This window comes from Podarcis vaucheri (genome assembly GCF_965113315.1).
Source record: "Podarcis vaucheri genome assembly, chromosome: 3".
Lineage (NCBI taxonomy): Eukaryota > Metazoa > Chordata > Lepidosauria > Squamata > Lacertidae > Podarcis > Podarcis vaucheri.
The window spans coordinates 55,700,148-55,721,319 of NC_138761.1; the positions used below are offsets into that span (position 1 = coordinate 55,700,148).

Consider the following 21,172-nt stretch of genomic DNA (forward strand, 5'->3'; position numbering starts at 1 on the left):
ACACAGACACTCCTCTCTACAGTTCACCCAGACAAGCCAAAGGCATTATCAGAGTTCAAGGAGACATGCCAGCCCAGCAGAAGCACACGCAAAAGTTGTGAAGCGGAGCCAAGGAGAGACCTGGCCTGTGGTGAGTTCCAAGGGCCTGATGGAGAGCACAAAAGGGCTCCATTTGACCCTTGGCCTGAGATTTCCCACCCCTGCTGTAGACACTAGTGACTAGAGCCTTCTTTAAGTTTTATCATGATTGTCAATCATGATAAAACTTAAAGAAGTGAACAGGGAACAGGGAAGGTGGAATAATTTAGAGTGGTTTCCACTGCAGTGAAAACAGTCTGAAAATGAGTCTGAAACAGTCTGAAAATGAGAGACTGTAAACTGTTTCAATATGCAGTGACTGCCGCAAGGATACTTCTGGCCCAAAGATGGAAACAGGAAGAAATTCCAACTGTGGAAGAATGTAGAAGGAAATTGACCGAATATGCAGAATTGGACAAATTGACTGGGAAGATTCGATACCAGAAGGACCAAAAGTGTATCGAGGACTGGGGAAAATTTACAGAATATCTGAAAAATATATGTGATGCACAGACAACGCTTGTTGGTTTTGAAGAGACTCTGTGAAATAGTAAGAAATACTGCAAAAAAGAGAATAAGAGGAAAAGGAGTGAGGAAAGGCAATATCATGTTCAGAAATGCGTCAATAAATAGAAATTTTTCGAAAGATTGACAGAGAAACTGAGGGAAGTCAAAAATTGAAGCATGAGTGTAAAATAATTTGTTGACTGTATAAAACTTGTTTGGAAAATGAATAAAACTTTTTTTTTAAAAAAAAAAGGAAATGAGTTACGCCAGGCGCTCCATTTATAATGTGATCCTGAGGGGGGTTTGTTTGGCAACCCCACAAAATGCAGTGTCAATCCCTCCTTAGTAAATGTGCTTAAGGACTGCAGCCTTGGTTCCTCTTGGCCTGCCAGAATCTGCTCCCATGAGGCATGAAACCCGTTTTGGCAGCACCTGCTGTTTCACAGAGAGCGTGAGCTCACTCCGCCAGCTGTAATAAACCCCATTGTTCCTTCCAAAGGCAGCTTCCCTACTAGTGACTATTTTTCCGCCTCCACCTGGCGCTGCCTGCCTGCCACCATTTCTTGTTGAGGGGGTATCGCAGCTGGTCTCCTGGCTTTGTGGAGTTGTGTGGCGTTTTGTGAGGCTGCGTAAGGGCCAAGGCTTAATTTAACTCTCCCTTTTTAATCTGCAAAGTCACCTGGGATGTTGGCTGCTCCAGAGAAGGGTTAGTCATATACATCCATAGGTATCCAAATCTGTAATGCTTCCCTCCGAAGACGGTGCTGGCCTTGTGGAGGGAAAGCAGCATTCTGGGAAATGCATGTACTTAACCATTTCGTCCATTGCTTTTTTAATGGATATTTCATTTGATTTTTTTCGTCAAGTACAATACGTATGGGAGTGTCAGCAAACTTAATAGAAGTATCTGAGGCACAAATGTGTATAACTAATAGATAACTTTATGCTTTTTGACCCTCCTCCCTCAATTTTTCTCCCCACATGCTCTATCCAACTCCATTGTAAAGGCTCAGACCCTGACCTACTTGCCTCGATTTGGAACTTTTTAAAAAGACGTGGTTTATTAATTTGAGGTTAGATTTGACGTCTTAGGAGTCAGGCGCGCAGTGAAAGAAAGGTCTCTGAGAAGGATTCTCGTGCCTAAAACTGCAGAATGCCCTTTAAAGGGCCTCGAACCAGCCTACACAACACCACTTCTTTTTCTTCACACATCCCACCTGATTCCTGTCGTAAGGTGGAACATTCACCTGTGAGGCACTTCATCTGTTCCATTGCCTTTCCGTCTGTGACAATACTGGGGGTTTTTTTTTTATTCAAGAAGGAAAAAACAAAACACCCAAACACACAGCCAGACGGCAGCTGCCCTAAAAGGGAAGAGGAAGCCAAGGGGACTGGCGAGCATCTGCCGGGGAGCTCTGACTTCTGCCTTTGAGCCGTGATGCTCCTTCCTGTGCCTCTTACGTTTGTGACTTTCCACCTGCCCCCCTTTCCACCACAACTCATTCTGCATGCAGCACACGTGGTACGGAAGGGCTCTGTGTGTGTCTCCGCATCTCTCTCTCTGGCAAATTAGTCTGAGGAGGAGGAGAGCGTCATGCTGGTTCCCTTTCTGTCTGCAGTTCACTCGAGTTGAAAGAACTCTGTCCTGATACCATTCTCTGGAGAGCCTAGAAGATGAATGTCTGTTAAAAGTTCACTGTAAGTAACTCGCTGGGATTTTTGTTAAGAGAAATGTTTAGGAAAAGGCACCCACTGCCCAACTTAACTGTACCTCAGTACAGCTTATGGGGGCTTTTTGATGTTTAGCATTGTACATGGAACTTAACACCAATATCAAGCAGGTTAGGGGTATTCTTACATTGACAGATGTAATCCATCTGGTTAAAACTGTCTGCATTCACATAACGTACTGCTATAGATTATCTTTTCACATTGCTACATATTTTACAGCATGCTGTACATAGTGCTTGAAAGGAGTGGATTCAAGAGTTGTTGTTTTCACTAGTGTAATGATGCTTTTATGTCAGGTTGTCGAGAGAATATTTGTTTATGGGAGCATCTTTTAGTTCACACCTGATGCTTGAGACTAATCAAAGCCTTTTCAGAGGATTGAAGGCAGTTTGAGAGAGAGCTTACCACTTGTGGTGTGCACACTCAGTCCACTTTTCGCTTGGGTAAAATAGACTTTGCGGATTTTGCACTGTGTCAAACACTCTCAAAACCCAGAGGTGACAGGGAGAGAAAACTAATGTGTGTGCATGTCACAGCCTCTCTCTCAAATCACTTTCAGCTCACAGTTATTGTTTGTATTGAGTTTGAGTTTGCAGAAGGGGGGAATAAAATATTGTTAATATTTGCCTCCTCGTTCTAAACAGGCAAACAAAAGGACTCAAAGGAGCAAACATCGTTAAAGCTTCCTTAACCAAAATCCTGATGAAGGTGCTAAGCAGCTGCAATACAGTGAGTTTTTATTGCCCCTTCAACTAATCTACTCTCTGAAGACTATAGTATGTTATTACGCATAACTGAATGAGATTTTCACGATATCCTGCCTTTGTTTTGATTTGCAGCCCAAAACCATAAATGCGAGTGATATGGAGACTTTGATTGCATGCCAGTCAGAGGTAAACACCAGCTTCAAATTCTCTGCTGAGTCTTTACGTTACAGGCTACAATCCTAAGCATGCTTCCTAGGAAGTATGCCCCATTGAACTTAGTGGGACTTACTTCTGAGCAAAGCTGCTCAGGATTGTACTACACAGCTCTGCCACTATGAAATCGCAGTCAGTCAAGGTTTTGCTATGCTTAATTGAAGTCAGAACAGAAGCACTGCTATTATTGCTATTGCCATTATTGTTGTCTTTTTAAATACCCAGAGTTGCCATGTACCCCTTAGCTTGTGCCTTCATGCTTATTGCATTAAAATTGTGTTTGCCAAAATTCAGTCATGAGCCTTGAGTTACAGTCCGCAGTCTGATAACTTGCAAGCAGCTCTACGTGGTCTGTTCTAGAGTGAATTAGGGTGACATGCTTAACTGATATGTATGTACATCCCACTGAAATGAAAAAATAGCTCTTTTCAGACGCTCTTGCCTGCTCGCCCAATTACAGTTGTGTGAAGGGAGGAGCGGGGCCCCATTCACACACTGGGCGCCCGCTGTATGAGGTAGCAAGGTGCTCGCTGTACAATTGTGGGCTCACAATATGAATTAGAACTCTGATCAAACCAAGCCAAGTTCACGGTGCTTGTTTTTATATATACAGCCTGATATGGCTAGGGACCAAGATATTTGATGAAATGCCTTATCTCATATCTACATTGCCTAGGCATGAAGGTCAGGTGGGAATGCCTTCCTGTTCCTGATGGTGCCACGTCTGCCACAAATCTGGTATGTGGTTACTTGACAAAAGGCATTCTCCACACACTCTGGAAACCCATTTCACTCTCAGATAAGATCAGTGGCGGCACTTCACAGCTTTTAATAAAAATTTCACCCAGGCTTGATTTTTTGCTTTTGCTTGATTTTTGTTTCCATGGTTTTTTGCATTTTGTCATTACAATTTGTTCTTGTTCTATGGGCTGATGATGCTTTCATAGATGGATTATTTAATGGCTTGGGTTGGTGTGTTTTTTAATACAAGTATATTGTAAACAAGTTTGAATCTATTGCTTGATTCTGTTGCACATCTTTTGAGGGGGTACACCAGCTGCTAAGTTTTGAAAATAAAATAAATACATTTGTACAGCAGGTTCCCTGCTTCAGACCTTGTCCCTGCAATGTCTGAATGGAAGGGGACAGGGCCAGCAAAGACCAGGCAGCAGCCACTAGGGCCCTGTTCTCCCATTCCCACCCCCATGTAGTTGTAGTTATAGGAGGAAAAAGACCTGAAAAGGACATGAGGCTTTGCTAAAGCAAAGATGTTTTGAATTGAGCCGTAAAGCTGAAGCGTGTATGACCATAATACCGAAGCCTAAACATATTTCACTTTAAAGCCCCATCAATTTCAATGAGACACTGTTCTATGATGTGCAGTTAGTGCCTTACTTGGGTCTATGGCTAGGATCCAAAGACCTGCTTAGGTTCACAGAAGAAGCTTGCACTACTCCCTCTGGGATTGTTGACTTTTTCTGTGAGCCAATAACCCCCATGCCAAATTGCAAGCTGTTTTCGAAACTCAGTTGCTCAGTTACAAAAGCTGAGGGGGGTGATAGGGAAGAAAGGTATCTGAGAAAGCAACTTGTGCCCAACTCATCCCATTGTTCACTCTATTATTGTTTTCTATAAAAACTGATAAGAGCTACGCCAGGGAACCTAGCATGCTGGGATTGCACATGCCAGTCCATGTAACTTCCAGCCCTACTGTTGCCAATATGGACTGTTTGCTTATCCCCTGCCAAGTGCCAGGCAGAAGTTGTGAGACAACTTGAAGGAAGTTTGCTTTCCATTTGGGGGAAGAAACATTGCACAGATATATTATGGCAGTGAGCTACGTGGATATGCTAACTAAATAAACCATTTAAGTGACTTTCTTTCTTAATGATCATTGTTTATTTCAGGCTGACATCAAGAAATGCCACTTGTTCATGCCATGTGACACTGAAGATGGACTGTGTCATCTGACTGGTGCGTTTTAACAAGGAAATGATACCCTTTGATAAACATGAAAATGAGTCATTCCGCCATGCAATAACGATGCTCCTTAATTTTACTATACAAGTGCAGTCAAGTGCTGAAACATTTACTTTGCTCCACTGTGCAGTAGCACAGTAGGATCTGTCTTTACAGAGGTTATACTTTGTTTCTTCCTGCTGGGGCCATTCTGTGCAATGGAACAGCAGCAGCCTGGCATGCCCCCATGTTTAAGACTGGGATTACAATCAGCATCAGCTTTCTAAATTGCCCCCTGGTGGCAGCCCTGCATAGAACTGAGGTTTCTAATAGTAGGCAACGAGTTTGGCCGGAAGGCCATTGTAAAGCCAAAGCAAAGTGGCTACAGACTAAGTCTTCCACCTTAGTTATGCTGCATCTGCACTGTACATTTAAAGCACTGTTATACCACTTTCAGGGTACTGAGAGTTGCTAGGAGGCCTCTGTTCCCCTCATGAAGCTCTGTGAGCTTGTGCCCTCTTTCTCCTTGTCTGTTCGTTTTACGTTTTAGGCTGCCCATCATATACTCACTTAGCTGGGAGCCAGGCTCATTGAATCTAATGGGGCTCACAAAGGATTGCACCATTAATTGCCTATACTTCATGGCTTCTCTTTATTCCATGGGCATTTTACATCTCTTTAGACAATTTAGCAGTAATATGTCATTCACCCGTGTATCTAATGTTACTCATTTTTCTTGTTCCTTTTTCTTCTCTTCAACAGATAGTAATAAGAAGAGAAAGAAAGTAATATCTTGGCCATTTATGCTGAGAAGAACCACCACTGGATCAGAGACTCTGGGGAATCTGGAATCTGACCTGAAGCCTCCACTGTTTGATCAGCCATTGTCGATTGTCTGCAGTGAAGATGATATGCTGCCCAAGCCAATACAGGTAAGCAAAGAGTATACATATTCCAGGTAAACAGTTGTGTTACAATGACTGTGTTGGGTTCTCTGCGGCTGTTCCTAATGAGATGACAAGCAGCCTTTCTTTTGTTCTTGTTCTTTTGCGTATATAGGATATCCTTACAATGCTCTTCTTGGAAGGGCCTTTAACGGAAGGAATATTCCGGAAAGCTGCCAACGAAAAGGCCCGCAAGGAGCTGAAAGAAGAGTTAAACTTTGGAGGGAAAGTTGATTTTGAAGATAAACCTGTTCATTTGTTAGCAGTGGTTTTAAAGGTATATTTGCTTGGTTTCTTGCTGTAACAATTTGTTTCATTACCCCAACTCTTGGAAAAGGCACCAATACTTACTGTTACACTATAGCAAAACATGTTTCCCCCATGCTAAAATGAGGCTCATTATCTTGCAGGATTTCCTTCGAAACATTCCCCATAAACTGCTGCTCTCTGAGCTTTATGATGAGTGGATGATGGCACTGGAGAAGATGACCCACCACAAAAGGACTGAAGCAATGAAAGAGTAAGCTGATCCTCCTTCAGAAAGTCTCTTATTGCTGTGCCTGCAATGCAGTGGGATCCTGATCCTAAACAGCTTTTATCTCAGCTCCTACAGCTTTTATCTCAGCTCATATTTATTCTGGTAATGGCTTAAGGAATCTGGTAATGGTTTAAGGAATCATTTAGGTGGCTTTTAAGATCACCTCCATGATTCCTCATGATTCTTATTGAAAGTACACCTGAACATGCTTATTTGTGAAACTGGTCGATATCAATGGTAATCATGCTTAGGAATGCAGTCTAAGAGTGATTCTAAGTATGTTTGCTCAGAAATAAGTCTCTCTGAAGTTGGGCTTATTCTCCAATAAGTATGGGTCAGATTGCATCCTAAGGCTTGCAATCATATAAACGTAGTGGGAACTTACTTAAGAATAAGCCTATATATGGTGAAACTACAATTTGTGCAGTCAACAACAAGGGAAGGTTTGAGGGTTTTCTCTTCCAAACTGTGACCTTGCTTTCAATAATTTTTCTTCTCTAGTTCAAAAGGGTGTGAAAGTGGTCCTAAGGGGGGCAAATGTGGTAGAAAGTTATGTATTCCCAACTGCCAAGGCAATTGGTATGTCAAGAAAGAAAATGTTGTCTCAGTTGCCTAGGCCAGTGGTTTTTCAACCAGTGTGCCATGGCACCCTGAGGTGCCTTGAATGATGGCCAGGGGTGCTGCAGGCAACACTGGCCTCTGTCCCTCTTTCCTTCCCTCCCTCCCCTGATGCCCTCTCACATCTCTGCCTCCCAAGGGCTTGCACAGCTGTTTGTTGCAACAGTTCTGGCTACAAGCTCCGCAGGCAATTGGTGCTTCTGGGGTTGGCCAGGGGGTGTTTCCCAGGCCCCTGTGGGGCAGTGTGAGGAGGTGCCTCTCTTTGGGGCAGGGGTGGCAGCTGTGGTTGCCCAGACGACTCCCAAGGAGAGGGGAGAGGAAGCTGAGGTAACACTCCACAAGGGAGGGTATTTGAAATAGGGTGTGAGGCTGCCAGCTCTGCAGGCAAGAGGTGACATAACTGGGCCCTTGAGCCCCACAGGAGCGCTGCAGAAAAAATGTAGTTGGGCAAGGGAGCCAACTCAAAAAGTTTGAAAACCTCTGGCCTAGGCAATGGGGTTGTATTTACTCTTTCCTACAATTCAGAATGAGGACTTTGTTTGCCTCATGAAGTTATCTGCCAAATCTGAATGGCTACATGGCATCATGAAGGTATCATCCTGTCACGGTGATCACATCAGCAGATCTGAATGATAATGTGAAACATGTCATCTCTATGTGATCCCTATGATCTCAATGTGATCCCTGAATGGCAAGGATGAAGCAGTGAAGCAGCCCTTCACTGACTGCAGCTTGGTGCAGGACGGAGGCAAAAGAGTGAAATGTACAGTATTTTTCATAAACGTTTTTGCCCACTTTGAAATAGCAACTATCGCAGCAAAAACAAAGCTCACACAAATATGGAACATCGTAAATTGTAGTCCTAAGTGTATTTACTTTCAAGCAAGCTCCACTGAATTCAGTAGTAGGATTTACTGCTGAGTAAGCATGATTAGGATCCGGTTATAACAAGTACTGAAAGCTTACAATCCAGTTACTATTTTACTAAAATAAACAGTGAGGTAGTAATGGTATGCCACAAACAAATACACTCAAATACTGAGAACTTTTAAGCCACATTGAAGTCAGTAGGAGTAAAATGTGCTCAACCCTGGATGAACCGTGACCATATTTTCAGTCACCTTTTCAATCCTGTAGGGAAAATAGCCAACCCTCTGTGATAGCTAAGAACTGACTTACATGGAATAAGTGTGTGTGTGTGTGTGTGTGTGTGTGTGTGTGTGTGTGTGTGTGTAATGTGCATACCATGCTTATTATTGTTACAAATATCAAATCAGGTGCTTTTTTAACTCCATAGTTTTACATCGGAATTACACTGTTTGGGGCCTGGTCAGGAGTTTGTGGTTAGCCAGTTTCGACCATGCAAAGCTGCAGTCTGGGGACTTTTGAATGGGAATTTTGAGAGACCACTTTAAGCGAGCATTTCCACATTTGAGCGGAAGTATCACTCATACTGGTGAATCTGATGGTTTTAAAAAAGCAGAAGTTTCTGAGGATGACTTTTTCCTCTCATATGTTCATTTCTTTAGGGTTGCAAGCAAACTCCCGAGACCCAACCTTCTTTTGCTCAAGCATTTGCTCTGCGTGCTTCACCACATCAGCAAAAGCTCAGAGGTCAACAAAATGGATTCCAGCAACCTTGCCATCTGTGTTGGGCCAAACATGCTGACTCCAGTTCGTGACCAAAGCCTTCCACTTGAAGCCCAGAAAAAGCTAACAGATAAGGTTGGCTTACTTTTGCTTCCTGTTCCCGTCATGTTCACTTTTCATCTGTTGCTATTTATTTTCCAAAGTAAGGGCCATTGCTATGACACACACTGAAACACAGGAAGCTGACTTATGGCAAATCGGACCAATAGTCCAGCTATTTCCCCATTGTCTACCCTGGCTTCATGCAGCGCATAGTTAAACTATGGAGCTCACTCCTGCAGAGTGATAATAATGATTTTATTATTTATACCCTGCCACCTGACTCCAGGCTTCTCCCAGGCATCTCCAGCAGGCTTCAATGGTGATGGGCAAAGGCCCTGAGCCAAAACAGGTGGGGAGAGCAAGGCAGGTTTGCCATGCATTTCCTTTCCATCCCATCTGCAGGACTACACCATATATGACCTGCGAATTTCCCTTCCAGAATTCTTAAATGTGAAGAACTATACAAATAACTGTTGGTTGAGACGAATGCCTGATTAACAAATATCCTTCTTTGATTTGCACAGGTGAAGACACTGGTGGAATTTCTCATTGATAACTGCTTTGATATATTTGGGGAAGAAATCTCTTCACTGTTCAGCATCTCTCCTGATGATTCCCTGGACAGGCCAGGTACTAATAATATTCTATATTTGCATCCGGCTTCTTTAGCGATTTGGCTAATCGCGATTCAGAGAAATGTTTTCTCTTGAATGTGCCAGGATTTCGTTGAAAGTGCCACACCGACAGCTTGATATAATTGTTCATTGTTGGTTTATTTAGACATGTTCTAAACTGCTGAGGAAGTGGTTAGTGATAGCCAACAAACCACAATGCTGGATCCTGTCCAACTGTTAAGCAGATGTATCTCAAAAGGCACATAGGAAGCTGCCTTTTGCTTAGTCAGACCAGTGGTCCATTGAGTTCGGTGACAGTGGTTCTTCAGGGTTCTGTCAGGGGTCTCTTCCAGCCCTACCTGGGGGTTGATTCTGGGGCCCCTTCTGCATGCAAACCAAATGCTCTCCTACTAAGCTCAGGTCCTTCCTCTGACAGTCTCATATGTGAGTCTAATCCTATTAACCTACCACTAAAGTGGCTCTCCTACAGGAGTAGGCAAAAAGACCTCATTAAGCCCCATGAAGCTTCAACTGGAGGTACAGCCTTGAGTGGTGGGCATCTGAAAGAACCCTGGGTAAATGTGGAATGTCAATGTCTTTGGTTCTCATTTCCTTTTTATGCAGTTTGAGAAGGGTCAAAATGAGGTATGTGCTTCACACGCAGAAGATACCAGGCTGAGTTCCCAGTATCTCCAGGTGGAACTGGGGATATTCCCTGCCTAGAACCCTAGAAAGTTGCTGCCTCTCAGTGTTGATGACATTGAGATAGCTGGGCCAGCATTCTGACGCTGTATGGGCCAGTTTCCTGTGTCCCTATGGCATCTCAGGATGGCTGTATGTTGACCTAATAGCAGGCAGTTGTGTTTTACCTCAGAAACGTCAATAGAATTTCTCTGGCATTTAGAATGTGAGAAACCAGGATGAAGCACCTCTCATTTCTGAAGATTAAAAAAAAATACTGTATATGTTTATATAGTATTTTTAATCATCAGAGATATTAGACAGAGCATGGAGGGGAGAGAAACCATGTGCATTTTGGTAAAAACGTGAAAAATAAAAGTCACCAGTTCCCTAGGTTGGTAGGATTGCACACTACAATTTTTGGTAAATTCAAAAATATTGTTTTAAATACTGTGGAATGTGGGCATTTGTCCATGACACTTTTAGAAGTAGAAAAATTTCAGGGGTACCCTGCCCTCCAGATGTTGTTGTTTGTCTCTCACTACCACCAGACCCAACCAACATAGCCAATAGTCGGGGATGGTGAGAATTGTAGTCCATCAACATCTGGAAGGTACCGCATTGGCTACCCTTAAAAGTCTGGAAGGTTTTAGCCCCCCCCCATTGTTTTATATGCAATATATACATTTTTGTTGCTGCTAATGGTAATTGGCTAATTTATAAAGACTGGACCTGCCCCAGTTTGCTCACATTTGCTTCCTCTCCCCCAGATACATTGTCTGCTAGACGCCAACATGATTCTGCCTATGACAGCACAGATTTTGAGGAAGAATGCAATTCCAGTGAACTCCAGGCCAACGATCTACCACAAGCCAGTGGGACAGAACACAGGTGCAGCAGTACAGAGCTGTACTCTCGAGAGCCAGTAGCCCAGGATCCACCTGTCTCTTCTCCTGTGACTCGGTTTAAAAAATCCATAGGCAACCTGGATAGGAGGTTCTCTGAGCCAGACATGCTCTCTTCTAAGGGCTGCCAGGGAAGCTGTATGAGAAGCCAGAAGTTAGCCAGAAGTGAGGAGAGTGTCATTCGGCAGGAGGAACTGCGGTTGAAGTGTCAAGGCCTGAGAGAGGAAATGGCAGGAGAACGTCGTCTTGCAGGCCTCTATAGGAACAAGAAGCCATCCAACCTGACAATAAAAACTAGTCTGCTGTCGGAATTGTCAAACAATTCATTGCCCAGAACATCCTCTGGCAGTTCGCTAGACAGTGCTTCTCCAGTCTCTGACTGTTCTGTCTTCACCAGCTCACCACTGACGTCACCTTCCATCGCCAAGAAAAACGCCTTAACTCGGCCGCAGTCTTTTTCTACCAAGGCTTCCAGCGGAAGTGACACCACCTCCATCAGAGAGCTCAAGAGGCATTCCATGTCGTTTTCTGTGGCAACCCGCAAGAAGGTGCTAGCGAAAACCCAAAGCTGTAGTATAGGTGGCTTTCAGAGGGACAGTTTCAAGAAGGACTCCAAGAAAGAGAGACATCTTTCCTGCCGCATAGTCCACGCAACTTGTGCTGATGACCACAGCCCAGCACCTTCGCGGGGTCAACCGAGGTCTCGTTTCATGTCAGCAGATGAAGTGTTTCGGCTTGTGGACCAGAGGAATCCTGGAAATCCTCCATCTTATGAAGAGGCTACCAGAAACTGCTCAGCTGCTAGGCTTCCCTCCTACAGTAGCTTAACGGTTCGAAATATGAGATCCACTGTGCTGTCTCCAGACTTCGAGCCTCAGCGTCCGAGACTCAATAAAGAGGTTACAAACAAAGTATACAAGGACTTTTTTAACGACAGGCTCTCTGTGACCAGTGATCCAAAGGACAAGGCACCAGCCGTTGACTTTGTTATTGGAATACATTCCCGAGCTAATTTGCCCCTAACCCCTCAAGTCTATCGCCTCAGGACCATGTCTGGGTCTTATCAAAAGAACAAACAAGAATACCTGACACAGCCATGCAGCCAGCCAGCCTTTGGCCACATACAGTGCGCTAAGGAATCCTATGTTTAACTTATCTCTCCCCTTTCAACACAATGTCTGCTGTACACATGGCACGAAAGCAAGTATTTCAACTGTATCTAATATAAGCTCACCTATGTCTACCTTTCCTTGAAAAGGTAGTTTTCTCAGTGTCATATGGAATACGCACTGTTCTTCCTGAAATGTGTAGCTCTTGTACATAATGGATATATCTCTTGTTATTTGTGTCTGTGGGTTTTAAAGCGATACAAGAGGACTGGCGGTTTTATTCATCTTGTTCCTTATACATTGTGTGATCATTCCTTTCCCCCTTAAATATAGCCAGGAGTCCAGACTGCTGTAGGAAATGCTCTAGAACATCTTTGTCTGGGTTTGCATTACTCAAGTATCCTAGTGTGTACCACTTCCCCTTTATATGCTATTTCCAACTGAAATAAACCTCCGTCTTACGAAATGGTCCCCAGCCAAAAATAAAAAATTAAAATACAGGATCTGCTTTCTGTTTCTTTAGGTTATCACTAAAAATCCAAGCAAATACCCTCATCTGCAATGTCTTTTCTGCTAGTTCAATGGATCTGAAGATTTGCCTTTCTGAATAAATGTTCATCCAGGTCACTATTCTGTCTCTTGATGCAGCCTGTCAGATGCTTGAGCACAACGGAGATTAGATCAACAGAGATATGCTACCTTTGAACTTCATTATTGCTGTTAGCTAAGAACCCATTACAACCGGGTGCTGTGAAGAAAATTATTTAAAAACAAAAAGGCACCAACCCCAAAGTTTCCAATTTTTAATGCTGTCTCCTCCCAATTTCATTACCCCACCTCAAATTCTAACAAGATCCCACTTTTCAAAACCTAGCAGAGAATAATTCAGGGTAGTGTTCAACTAGGTTTTACTCATAGTAGGCCAATTGTAGTTAATGAACCTAACTTAGTCATGTTCATCCATTTTAATGGGTGTACTCTGAATCAAACTTAGTTGAATATTACATTCAGTCTCCTTTTTCAAGAATCCTGAACTCCCATAGGCAACTTGCATACACATTCAACTGGTGATTAGAACTCCAGCTATTGCCACTACTATCGGATACAGCTTTTGGCAATAGCCCCAATCCAATCCATGCATGTATAGTACAACTGGATGGTGACATGCATTGTCCCAATCAAAGGATGCAAGATTAAGCCAACTTACTGAGATCTGATCCTTCTGATGTTGATATACACCTGCATCTTCTTTGATTCTCAGTCTAAGCCAGTTTTGAAGGTACAGTGGATTGCAGGAATTCTAGCAGTGGCTGCCAGCTATACTGGTTATCCTCTGTCTCCATGGTCAGAGGCAGTAGGCTTCTGAATACCAGTTGCTAGAAATTGCAGGAGGAGAGAATGCTCTTGCGCCCTGCTTGTGGGTTTCCCATAGGCATCTAGTTAGCCACTGTGATAACAGGATGCTAGACTACATGGGCTATTGGCCTGAAACAACAGGCTCTTACTACGTACTTGTGACACCGTGGAATTGTACAAAATGGGGATTTGAGACATGTTGAGAGTGCTCTTCTGAACTTGCAATATTACTTTTAAGAACACATTGTTCTTGCTATATCAATAGCAGCAGTCTTTTTTATTCATGGCTCACAGTACCCTATTAGAGTGAACATAGCAATGTGCAAGCAATTGTTTTTAATTCTGAAGTAGAATAAAGAATAAAGCACTTTTCCTGCCTAGAACACCTGTACTGAAGTTGCTGTTCGTTTTCTAATATGCAACCCATGTCTGCAAAAAAGGGGGGGCAGAGCTGGATGATAACACAGGAATGACTATGTGGTAATGTGTGACCTGGCTCTTAGAGGTAGTCAAAAGTTTGCATGTAGATGAGTAAACGTCTTCTGAAACTCCTTAATGACAAGAGGCACCTTGTCAGTTGCAGGTTATGATCGAATGTACAGCTTACATAAAAACAGTGTGTAACTGTCCATATTCTCACTAGCACTTCCACAAGATCAGTGGCAACCCCAAAATTTCACACATGCCCTGAACACTGATGGATAGTGTTAAAAGTATAGGTTGGTTGCTCGAGAGCAATCAAGCAATATGCTGCAGTAGTCTGTTTTAAAGCTTTCTTATCGGTGATAAAAACCTTTGGAAAGCACAGCGCCTCTATTCCATGTCTTGCTCATTCACTGGCAGAATCTGAGCGTGGGTGGTTCTTAAACTTTCCCCAGCAGAGTAGTTTCTTGATGCCCAATCTGCTCCTCCCCTCTCTGCGTGGAAACCTACTGCGCAGGGAGGGCGTGGATAACGGGGGACCTCTCTATTCCCCGCTTTGCTCAGGCAAGGTGTCCTGGCACCACCTCACCTCCTCTGAGCCCTTCATTTCCTTTCCACTAGAGGCGGAGCTACCCTCCTCCGCTGAGGAAGTGCTGCTTCCCACAATCTTTGGGGGCTCTCTGTAATCCATTTGGCTTTTCCCCTCTCGCCCCTGAGCCGATGGCAGTTCCCTGACAGATAGTTTTTGATTAAATGTAGCTGAATTGTTTTACCACTAGCACCCTCATACTCAGTGTGGCTCAGGAATTCTAAGGACTCAAAAAAATCTTGATTCAAAATGAGGTCTAACTGTATCCAAACAGATACGGAAACTGCTCCTTGACCTCAAGGACCATCGTGCAAAACCTGCTCAAAACTGATCCAGTTCGGAAAAGTTAAGTCTACCAACTTGATTCAAAATGGCATGCAAGTGTATCCACATATAGACAAAAACTATCGTGCAAAATTTGGCTACGTTATTTTAAGAGGTGTCCAAATGCACAATGAACCAACAACTCTCCAAGATATATAGCAGATTAAACTCCCCTTCCACTGCCCCCACAGTATAAACCGATGTGCATGATAAAGTCATAAGGTGTTCTTGGACAAATAGCTGTCAGTATTAAAATGCTGCAAGGGTTATTAATAACTTGCAAAATGCACATGGTGATGACAGGTGGAATATATGTGGAAGCAAGGTCTGTATTGCACAGTCTCTTGGGTTGGTGTAAAATTGCCTGACACCGCTCCCTATGGTTTTTGTGTCAATAGAGCCTGCACTACTCATTGTCAGGTGTTAAATATGTCTCTGGAAGGTTAGTTACACCATGTGTCTGACTGTGGGCATCCTCCAGACAAACTATTGAGCATTCATCCTGCTCTGCTTGCACAGAGGTTATACTAAGCATTCTTTGTTTGCAGGGCAGTTATATGACATCCTGATTGGCTTGTGGGGTGTTTATGTGTCTTCCCAGAATTCATTCATCCCACACTTTTCAGTGCATTTTCCCATCACTTTCCTAACAGCAAAAAGCAAATTTCTTCATCAAAGTGGATTTGTTGCACTAGGGTGACAGAGCACATTAATCCACTCTAATTAAATTAATGGCATGCGCTTGAATTCCTCCCACAAAACGGTAACATTCTGAAGGCACTCCAGCTTTGCACAAATGCAACGAAACCCTGAGCTATACGGATATGAGGCAATCTGCTGGCTCAGTGGGGTAACCCACAAGATTGCCTTCATTCACGATAAGAAGGGTGCCGGAGAAGGTGAGGAAATCGCTTCCGTTTCAAACTGCTTCATGTGAAGCAAAGCATTATGGCAGGAAACTAAAAACCAAGCTCGGCTTAGGCTTTTTGTTTTCTATGAAATCTGATGTCAAAATCAGCATTTATCTTTCACAGTATATCAATAAGGAGCCAAAGTTCTTTATCTGTGTTTGTTAACACTTCACCGGACAAGGTCATTTCTTAAATTATTTCGATTACAAAGTGCCATCTTTCATACAAGCTTACAGTTACATGATCCCAAGGATTTCTTTGTCGCATGAATGACTGCCCTCTAGGACGGTGACTCACAAGTTGGATTGCAACACTTTCCTCTATATTTCCTTCGGGTTTCAAGACACAGCTATGGTTGCTATGGTGGTGTGTTTCCTGATTCATATCTCCCGTTCAGCTTGGGTACGATCAGTTCTTGTTTTCTTGTAAACACACACACACACACACACACACACACACACACAAAAGCACGCTACTGAGATACAGTTGTTACATCCACTTTCTGACTGGCAAGGTACTAGCTGAAAGGACCGGTTGTATGGATGAAGCCTTGGAGAGAGCAAGTCAACAGGCAGAAACAGCAAAGAGGAAGAACAGCAGGCTCCAAGAGGCTCCAAGGAGTGGCAGTGGGTCTGCTGCTGAAGCATGGGCCTCAAAGGATGCCCAACAGTGCCAACACCTTCTGCACACAGCCACCATTGGCTTCACATTGAAACTGCATGGACTCACCAAGTTATGAACCAAAGCCTCCACATGGCATATGCCAGTTCTGCAATTGCAACTTGTGATCATGGGAATTACAGGGTACAGGTGCACAGTGTTTTATAAAGGCTTGAACACTTTCATGAGGTTCTCACCAAGGTGTGAGCCCACCAGCAGCCCTTATGGCAACCAACAAGTGTGCAGTGCCCATTCTACACTTCATGTTCCTGCCAGCGGAGCTTTTCCCCTGCTGGAGTCTTCCTGCCAGTGTTCCAGAAGGTTCAGCCAGGGGAGGTGTCATCCTGCCAGTGCAGCTTCATATCTGTCAGTAGGGACATGCACAAACCAGAAAATTCAGTTCAGTTTGGTGCTTCAGAAAACTACTTGCCTCGGTCAAAAGCACTGTAGAGACTGCCTGATTTGCAAAACAGCCCACATTCATTCGAAACACTTTAGAGACTACCTGGTTTGGCTCAGGGTCCAAGTCTGCTTCAGGAACAAAAAGGCTTCATTTCCTATCTTTCACAACTGGAAAATTTAAAAATGGCTATTACATTTTCTCCTTGTTGACAGAAGTGGATGAAATTGCGCTAGAGCGGATTCAGCCTGCCAAATTAAAGACAAATAGATTGGTGGGGTTTCTGCTGAGCACCTTTAAAAAAAAATCTTTTGGGCAGAATTGGAAGAAATCTGCAAACATGTTTGCTCCTTTTGAGGGGATGACTCCTACCAAATGTCAGAAAGAAGGTGCAGCTGTTTTCCTGCAAGGGCCTTTACAGTTTTGGAGCAGCTAAAAAAGGATTCAGTTAATCTTGCCTAATATTTAACAGACAATTGGTCTTGCAATAACGGATGTAAGAGAGGAGTTCCTACAAATCAATCTTGCCAAATTCCAAACAAATAGGCAGTGGCAGAACTTCATGCCCCAGCACCAGGGGGGCAGAGAGCAGGCGGAGGCATGGCTGGAACATGTCCTAGGGGTGTGGCACGCCGCCCACAGGGGTGTGGCATGCGTCCCAGGGGTGTGGCACACTACCTGCAGGGGGGCGTGGCACCCAGCGCGGGTGGGGGACAGCCACAATGGCACCCCACTGGGATCGCACTGCCGGGGGCGGTGCGCTCCCCCAGCACCCCTCTTCCTCTGCCAGTGCAAATAAGTCCAGGGCTTTTTACGATAGACAGCTTTTAAATTTGAAATTTTGAGAAGGGAGAATTAAAACAGCTTTGTTTCCCTCCCCAAGCCAGCTGGATTAGAGAGTCTGGTTAAATAATTCCCTCTGATTACAAGCGAGACCTATCAGTCACAATGGAGTACTGCCTTGTCCTTTTTCTTTGCACCCTGGTGTTTGCTCTACTTTCCCCTTCCCCACATCCATCCAAACATTTTCTTTATATGGTAAGCTTAGAAACACTGATTTCCATTTCAGCAGACTTTTGCCTGTTGCTTTTTTTGGACATCCAAGTTACCACAAGGAGTGGAGAGGGCCCTAATTTGGGGTACCTTGTACAGATCCCACTTCAGCTCAGACAAGACCAGAATTATTATTATTTATTAAATTTGTATACTGCCCTTCATCTGAAATCTCAGGCTGGTTCGCAGCATAAAAATACAAAATAAAAACACAAAATATGTAAGAAAAACAAGAACAAATATAAAGCAAACCAGTAACCTCCCACTTCCTCCAAACTACAGTGGTACCTCGGGTTAAGAACTTAATTCGTTCCAGAGGTCTGTTCTTAACCTAAAACTGTACTTAACCTGAAGTAGCACTTTAGCTAATGGGGCCTCCCGCTGCCGCGCAATTTCTGTTCTCATCCTGAAGCAAAGTTCTTAACCCAAGGTACTATTTCTGGGTTAGCGGAGTCTGTAACCTGAAGCGTCTGTAACCTGAAGTATCTGTAACCTGAGGTACCACTGTACCTCAGTTTAGCTCAAGAGTTGAGATTTGTCCAAACCCACTCACTGAACACCCTTATCTAACAGCGGACTGAAGCCACTCAACCAGAGCATCTCCGGGGTGGATATGCGCCCTCACTAGTCTGCAGTTTTATTTAATTCTTTACTAGCCCTGCTCCTGTGCCTTTAACAGCCACATTTAGCAAGTAAATCTGTCCTGGCATAAAGATAAGAACTTAAGAAGAGTCTGCTGGGTCAGATCAAAGGCCTATCTCCTCCTCCTCCTCCTCCTCCTCCTCCTCCTTTGGCTATCCCTCGTAGTTGAGTAAGATTGTCTTCCATAAACACGGTTTTAACAGTGAGTCCGTAAGTGACTGTGGAGGCCAATTCTGGATCTACACGTCCTTCCACAGTGGGGATATAGGTTTCTGGGTGGAAGTTGATCATGGTGAGGGTTTGCCAAACGTGCCTTCCTCTTAGCTCATTTCTCCTTTTCGTCCTGAGTTCGAGCATCTTCAAAACCCATGACACCTTTGGTAAAGGCTGTTCTCCAACTGGAGCGCTCACAGGTCAGTGTTTCCCAGTTGTCAGCATTTATACTACTTGTTTTAGATTTGCCTTGAGAGAGTCTTTGAACCTCTTTTGTTGACCACTGACATTATGCTTTCCATTTTAAAGTTCAGAATAGAGTAGTTGCATTGGAAGACGATAAACAGGCATCCGCACAACATGACCAGTCCAACAAAGCTGATGTTGAAGAATCGTTGCTTCGACACTGGTGATCTTTGCTTCTTCCAGTACACTGGCATCAGTTCACCTGTCTTCCCAAGTGATGTGTAAATTTTTCCGCAGAAACCGTTGTTGGAATCTTTCGAGGAGTTGGAGATGGTGTTTATAAGTGGTCCATGTTTCACAAGCATATCTAGTCCAGTGTCCTGTTCTCACTGTGGCCAACCAGATGCCTATGGAAACCCCACAAGCAGGCTCTAAGTGCAACAGCACTCTCCCCACTTGTCATCCCCAGAAAATAACATTCAGGGGCATGTTGCCTCTGACAGTGGAGGCAGAACATGGTTGCCATGGGGCAGGTTTGTCTGCCAGTGATTAGTGCTGGAAACTGGAAGCTAGCTACCAATGAGACCAAGTAATCCAAGGAAAGTAACAGGAAAGGTTTCACCTGCTTAACTTCTACATGTCAAGTGACTACTCAGCAACAAAGAAAGGAATCAACTGGTTTACACTGCGTTGGCAGTTGTTGGACAGTTGGGGGTTTTTCCATGCACACAGCAGAGCTTTTCCAGTAAGCATGTGGTTCTTTTCCATCAAAGCAATTATCAGCCTGTGTGTGTCTTACCATGACTCTAATTCAGAGTGATGTATATGTTTTATAGTTTAGACATTATTTTACTGTGTATCAAATACTATGTTGATTACAGCAGTGTGCATTTGTATTCATCTGCACAAGAGCTGTATGCCTGAGAACATCTTGCTGTCTGAGGCTGCAGCCAGAGGAAAATATGTCCAGTGACACACAAAAGGATCGCAGTGACATCTTGTGGTAAAACTCCCAGGAATGACCATTGCAAATGCTATGATACCAGTGACATGCATCATTTGCCTCTTTCCTCATGTGCAACTGGCAACAGAAGAACAGCACTGGCATGTTCTCATTTTTCTTGCATTGTTGTGCCTGATGTAAGCATAAAAGTAGCTTTTAAAAATAGCTTTGAAGAGGAAATGTTAAAGACAACAGAAGGATAGGTAAATGCTTAGAATATGCTTCCCCTGTATAGTATCAGAATCCAAATTAACAGGCAATCCTACTCACAAGTAGGACCCACTTAGTTCAGTAGGCATCAGGAGTGAGTAGGTAGTAACACCATGCAAGTTGGAGTTCACTCTTTATTAGCAAGAGCACAATCTACACAGACCTGGCGGAGTGTCAGGCCTAATGAGCATAGCAGCTCATACCCAGTAAGTCTTGCCCCATGAATCAGTTGCCAAGACTGAAAGTCCCTGCCTCCCCAGGATTTCCTCCAAGCAATTAGAGACAGCACCTGCATGCAACCAACCTCTCCTCCTCCCTCTTCATGCCCCTTCTGGTTCCAGAATACAGGGGGGAACAGGAGCTGGTCACAGTAGAAGTGGGAGACACCCATGACTCTTCACCAGCCTGACTCATTTCGGCCTCTTGGCCTCTCTCCTCCCATCCTCCTGTTGCAGCTTCTGATGCTGATTCTGGACTGCTCTCTGTCACAGACTCTCCCAGCTCACTAAGCCCTGTTACCTCTTCAGCTTCTGACACCTCCTTTTCCCAATCTTCTCCTTCTTCCCCCTATGACCAGTCATTGTTGTCCCACCACCAATCCCTGTACTCTGAGCCTTCTTCCCTTGCTGGTTCCTCCCACCATTCCTCTGCATCCAACCAGTCTATGACAATAGGGCTTATTCTGAGATCAATGGGTACAGAAGTGCAGCCTAAGATACTTTTAAGAAAAAGGAGTGACCATTGGCTCTGATAAAATTTATCAGGAAAAGTCTAGGAGAAGTTCAGAATGTTGGAGTTCCAGCTAATCAGCAGAGTTGCCTAACCCGGATCAGTTTACCTTGGCAACCGTTGTTTAGGATGGAACTCCACATCGCCTAGCAACAGTGGGCAAGGAGGATTCTTCTA

The 21,172-nt window shown here is 44.0% G+C and overlaps 1 protein-coding gene across 1 annotated transcript; it reads left to right on the plus strand.

Annotated features, from left to right (window-relative positions):
- The first annotated feature begins 1,714 nt into the window (after positions 1-1,714).
- Positions 1,715-12,796, plus strand: TAGAP (T cell activation RhoGTPase activating protein). Its single transcript, XM_082217055.1, has 10 exons — positions 1,715-2,283; positions 2,961-3,045; positions 3,156-3,209; positions 5,144-5,210; positions 5,958-6,127; positions 6,255-6,416; positions 6,550-6,659; positions 8,825-9,020; positions 9,512-9,617; positions 11,053-12,796. Exons 1-10 carry the CDS (start codon positions 2,264-2,266, stop codon positions 12,336-12,338), a joined length of 2,256 nt encoding a protein of 751 aa, XP_082073181.1. The 5' UTR covers positions 1,715-2,263; the 3' UTR covers positions 12,339-12,796.
- The last annotated feature ends 8,376 nt before the right edge of the window (positions 12,797-21,172 follow it).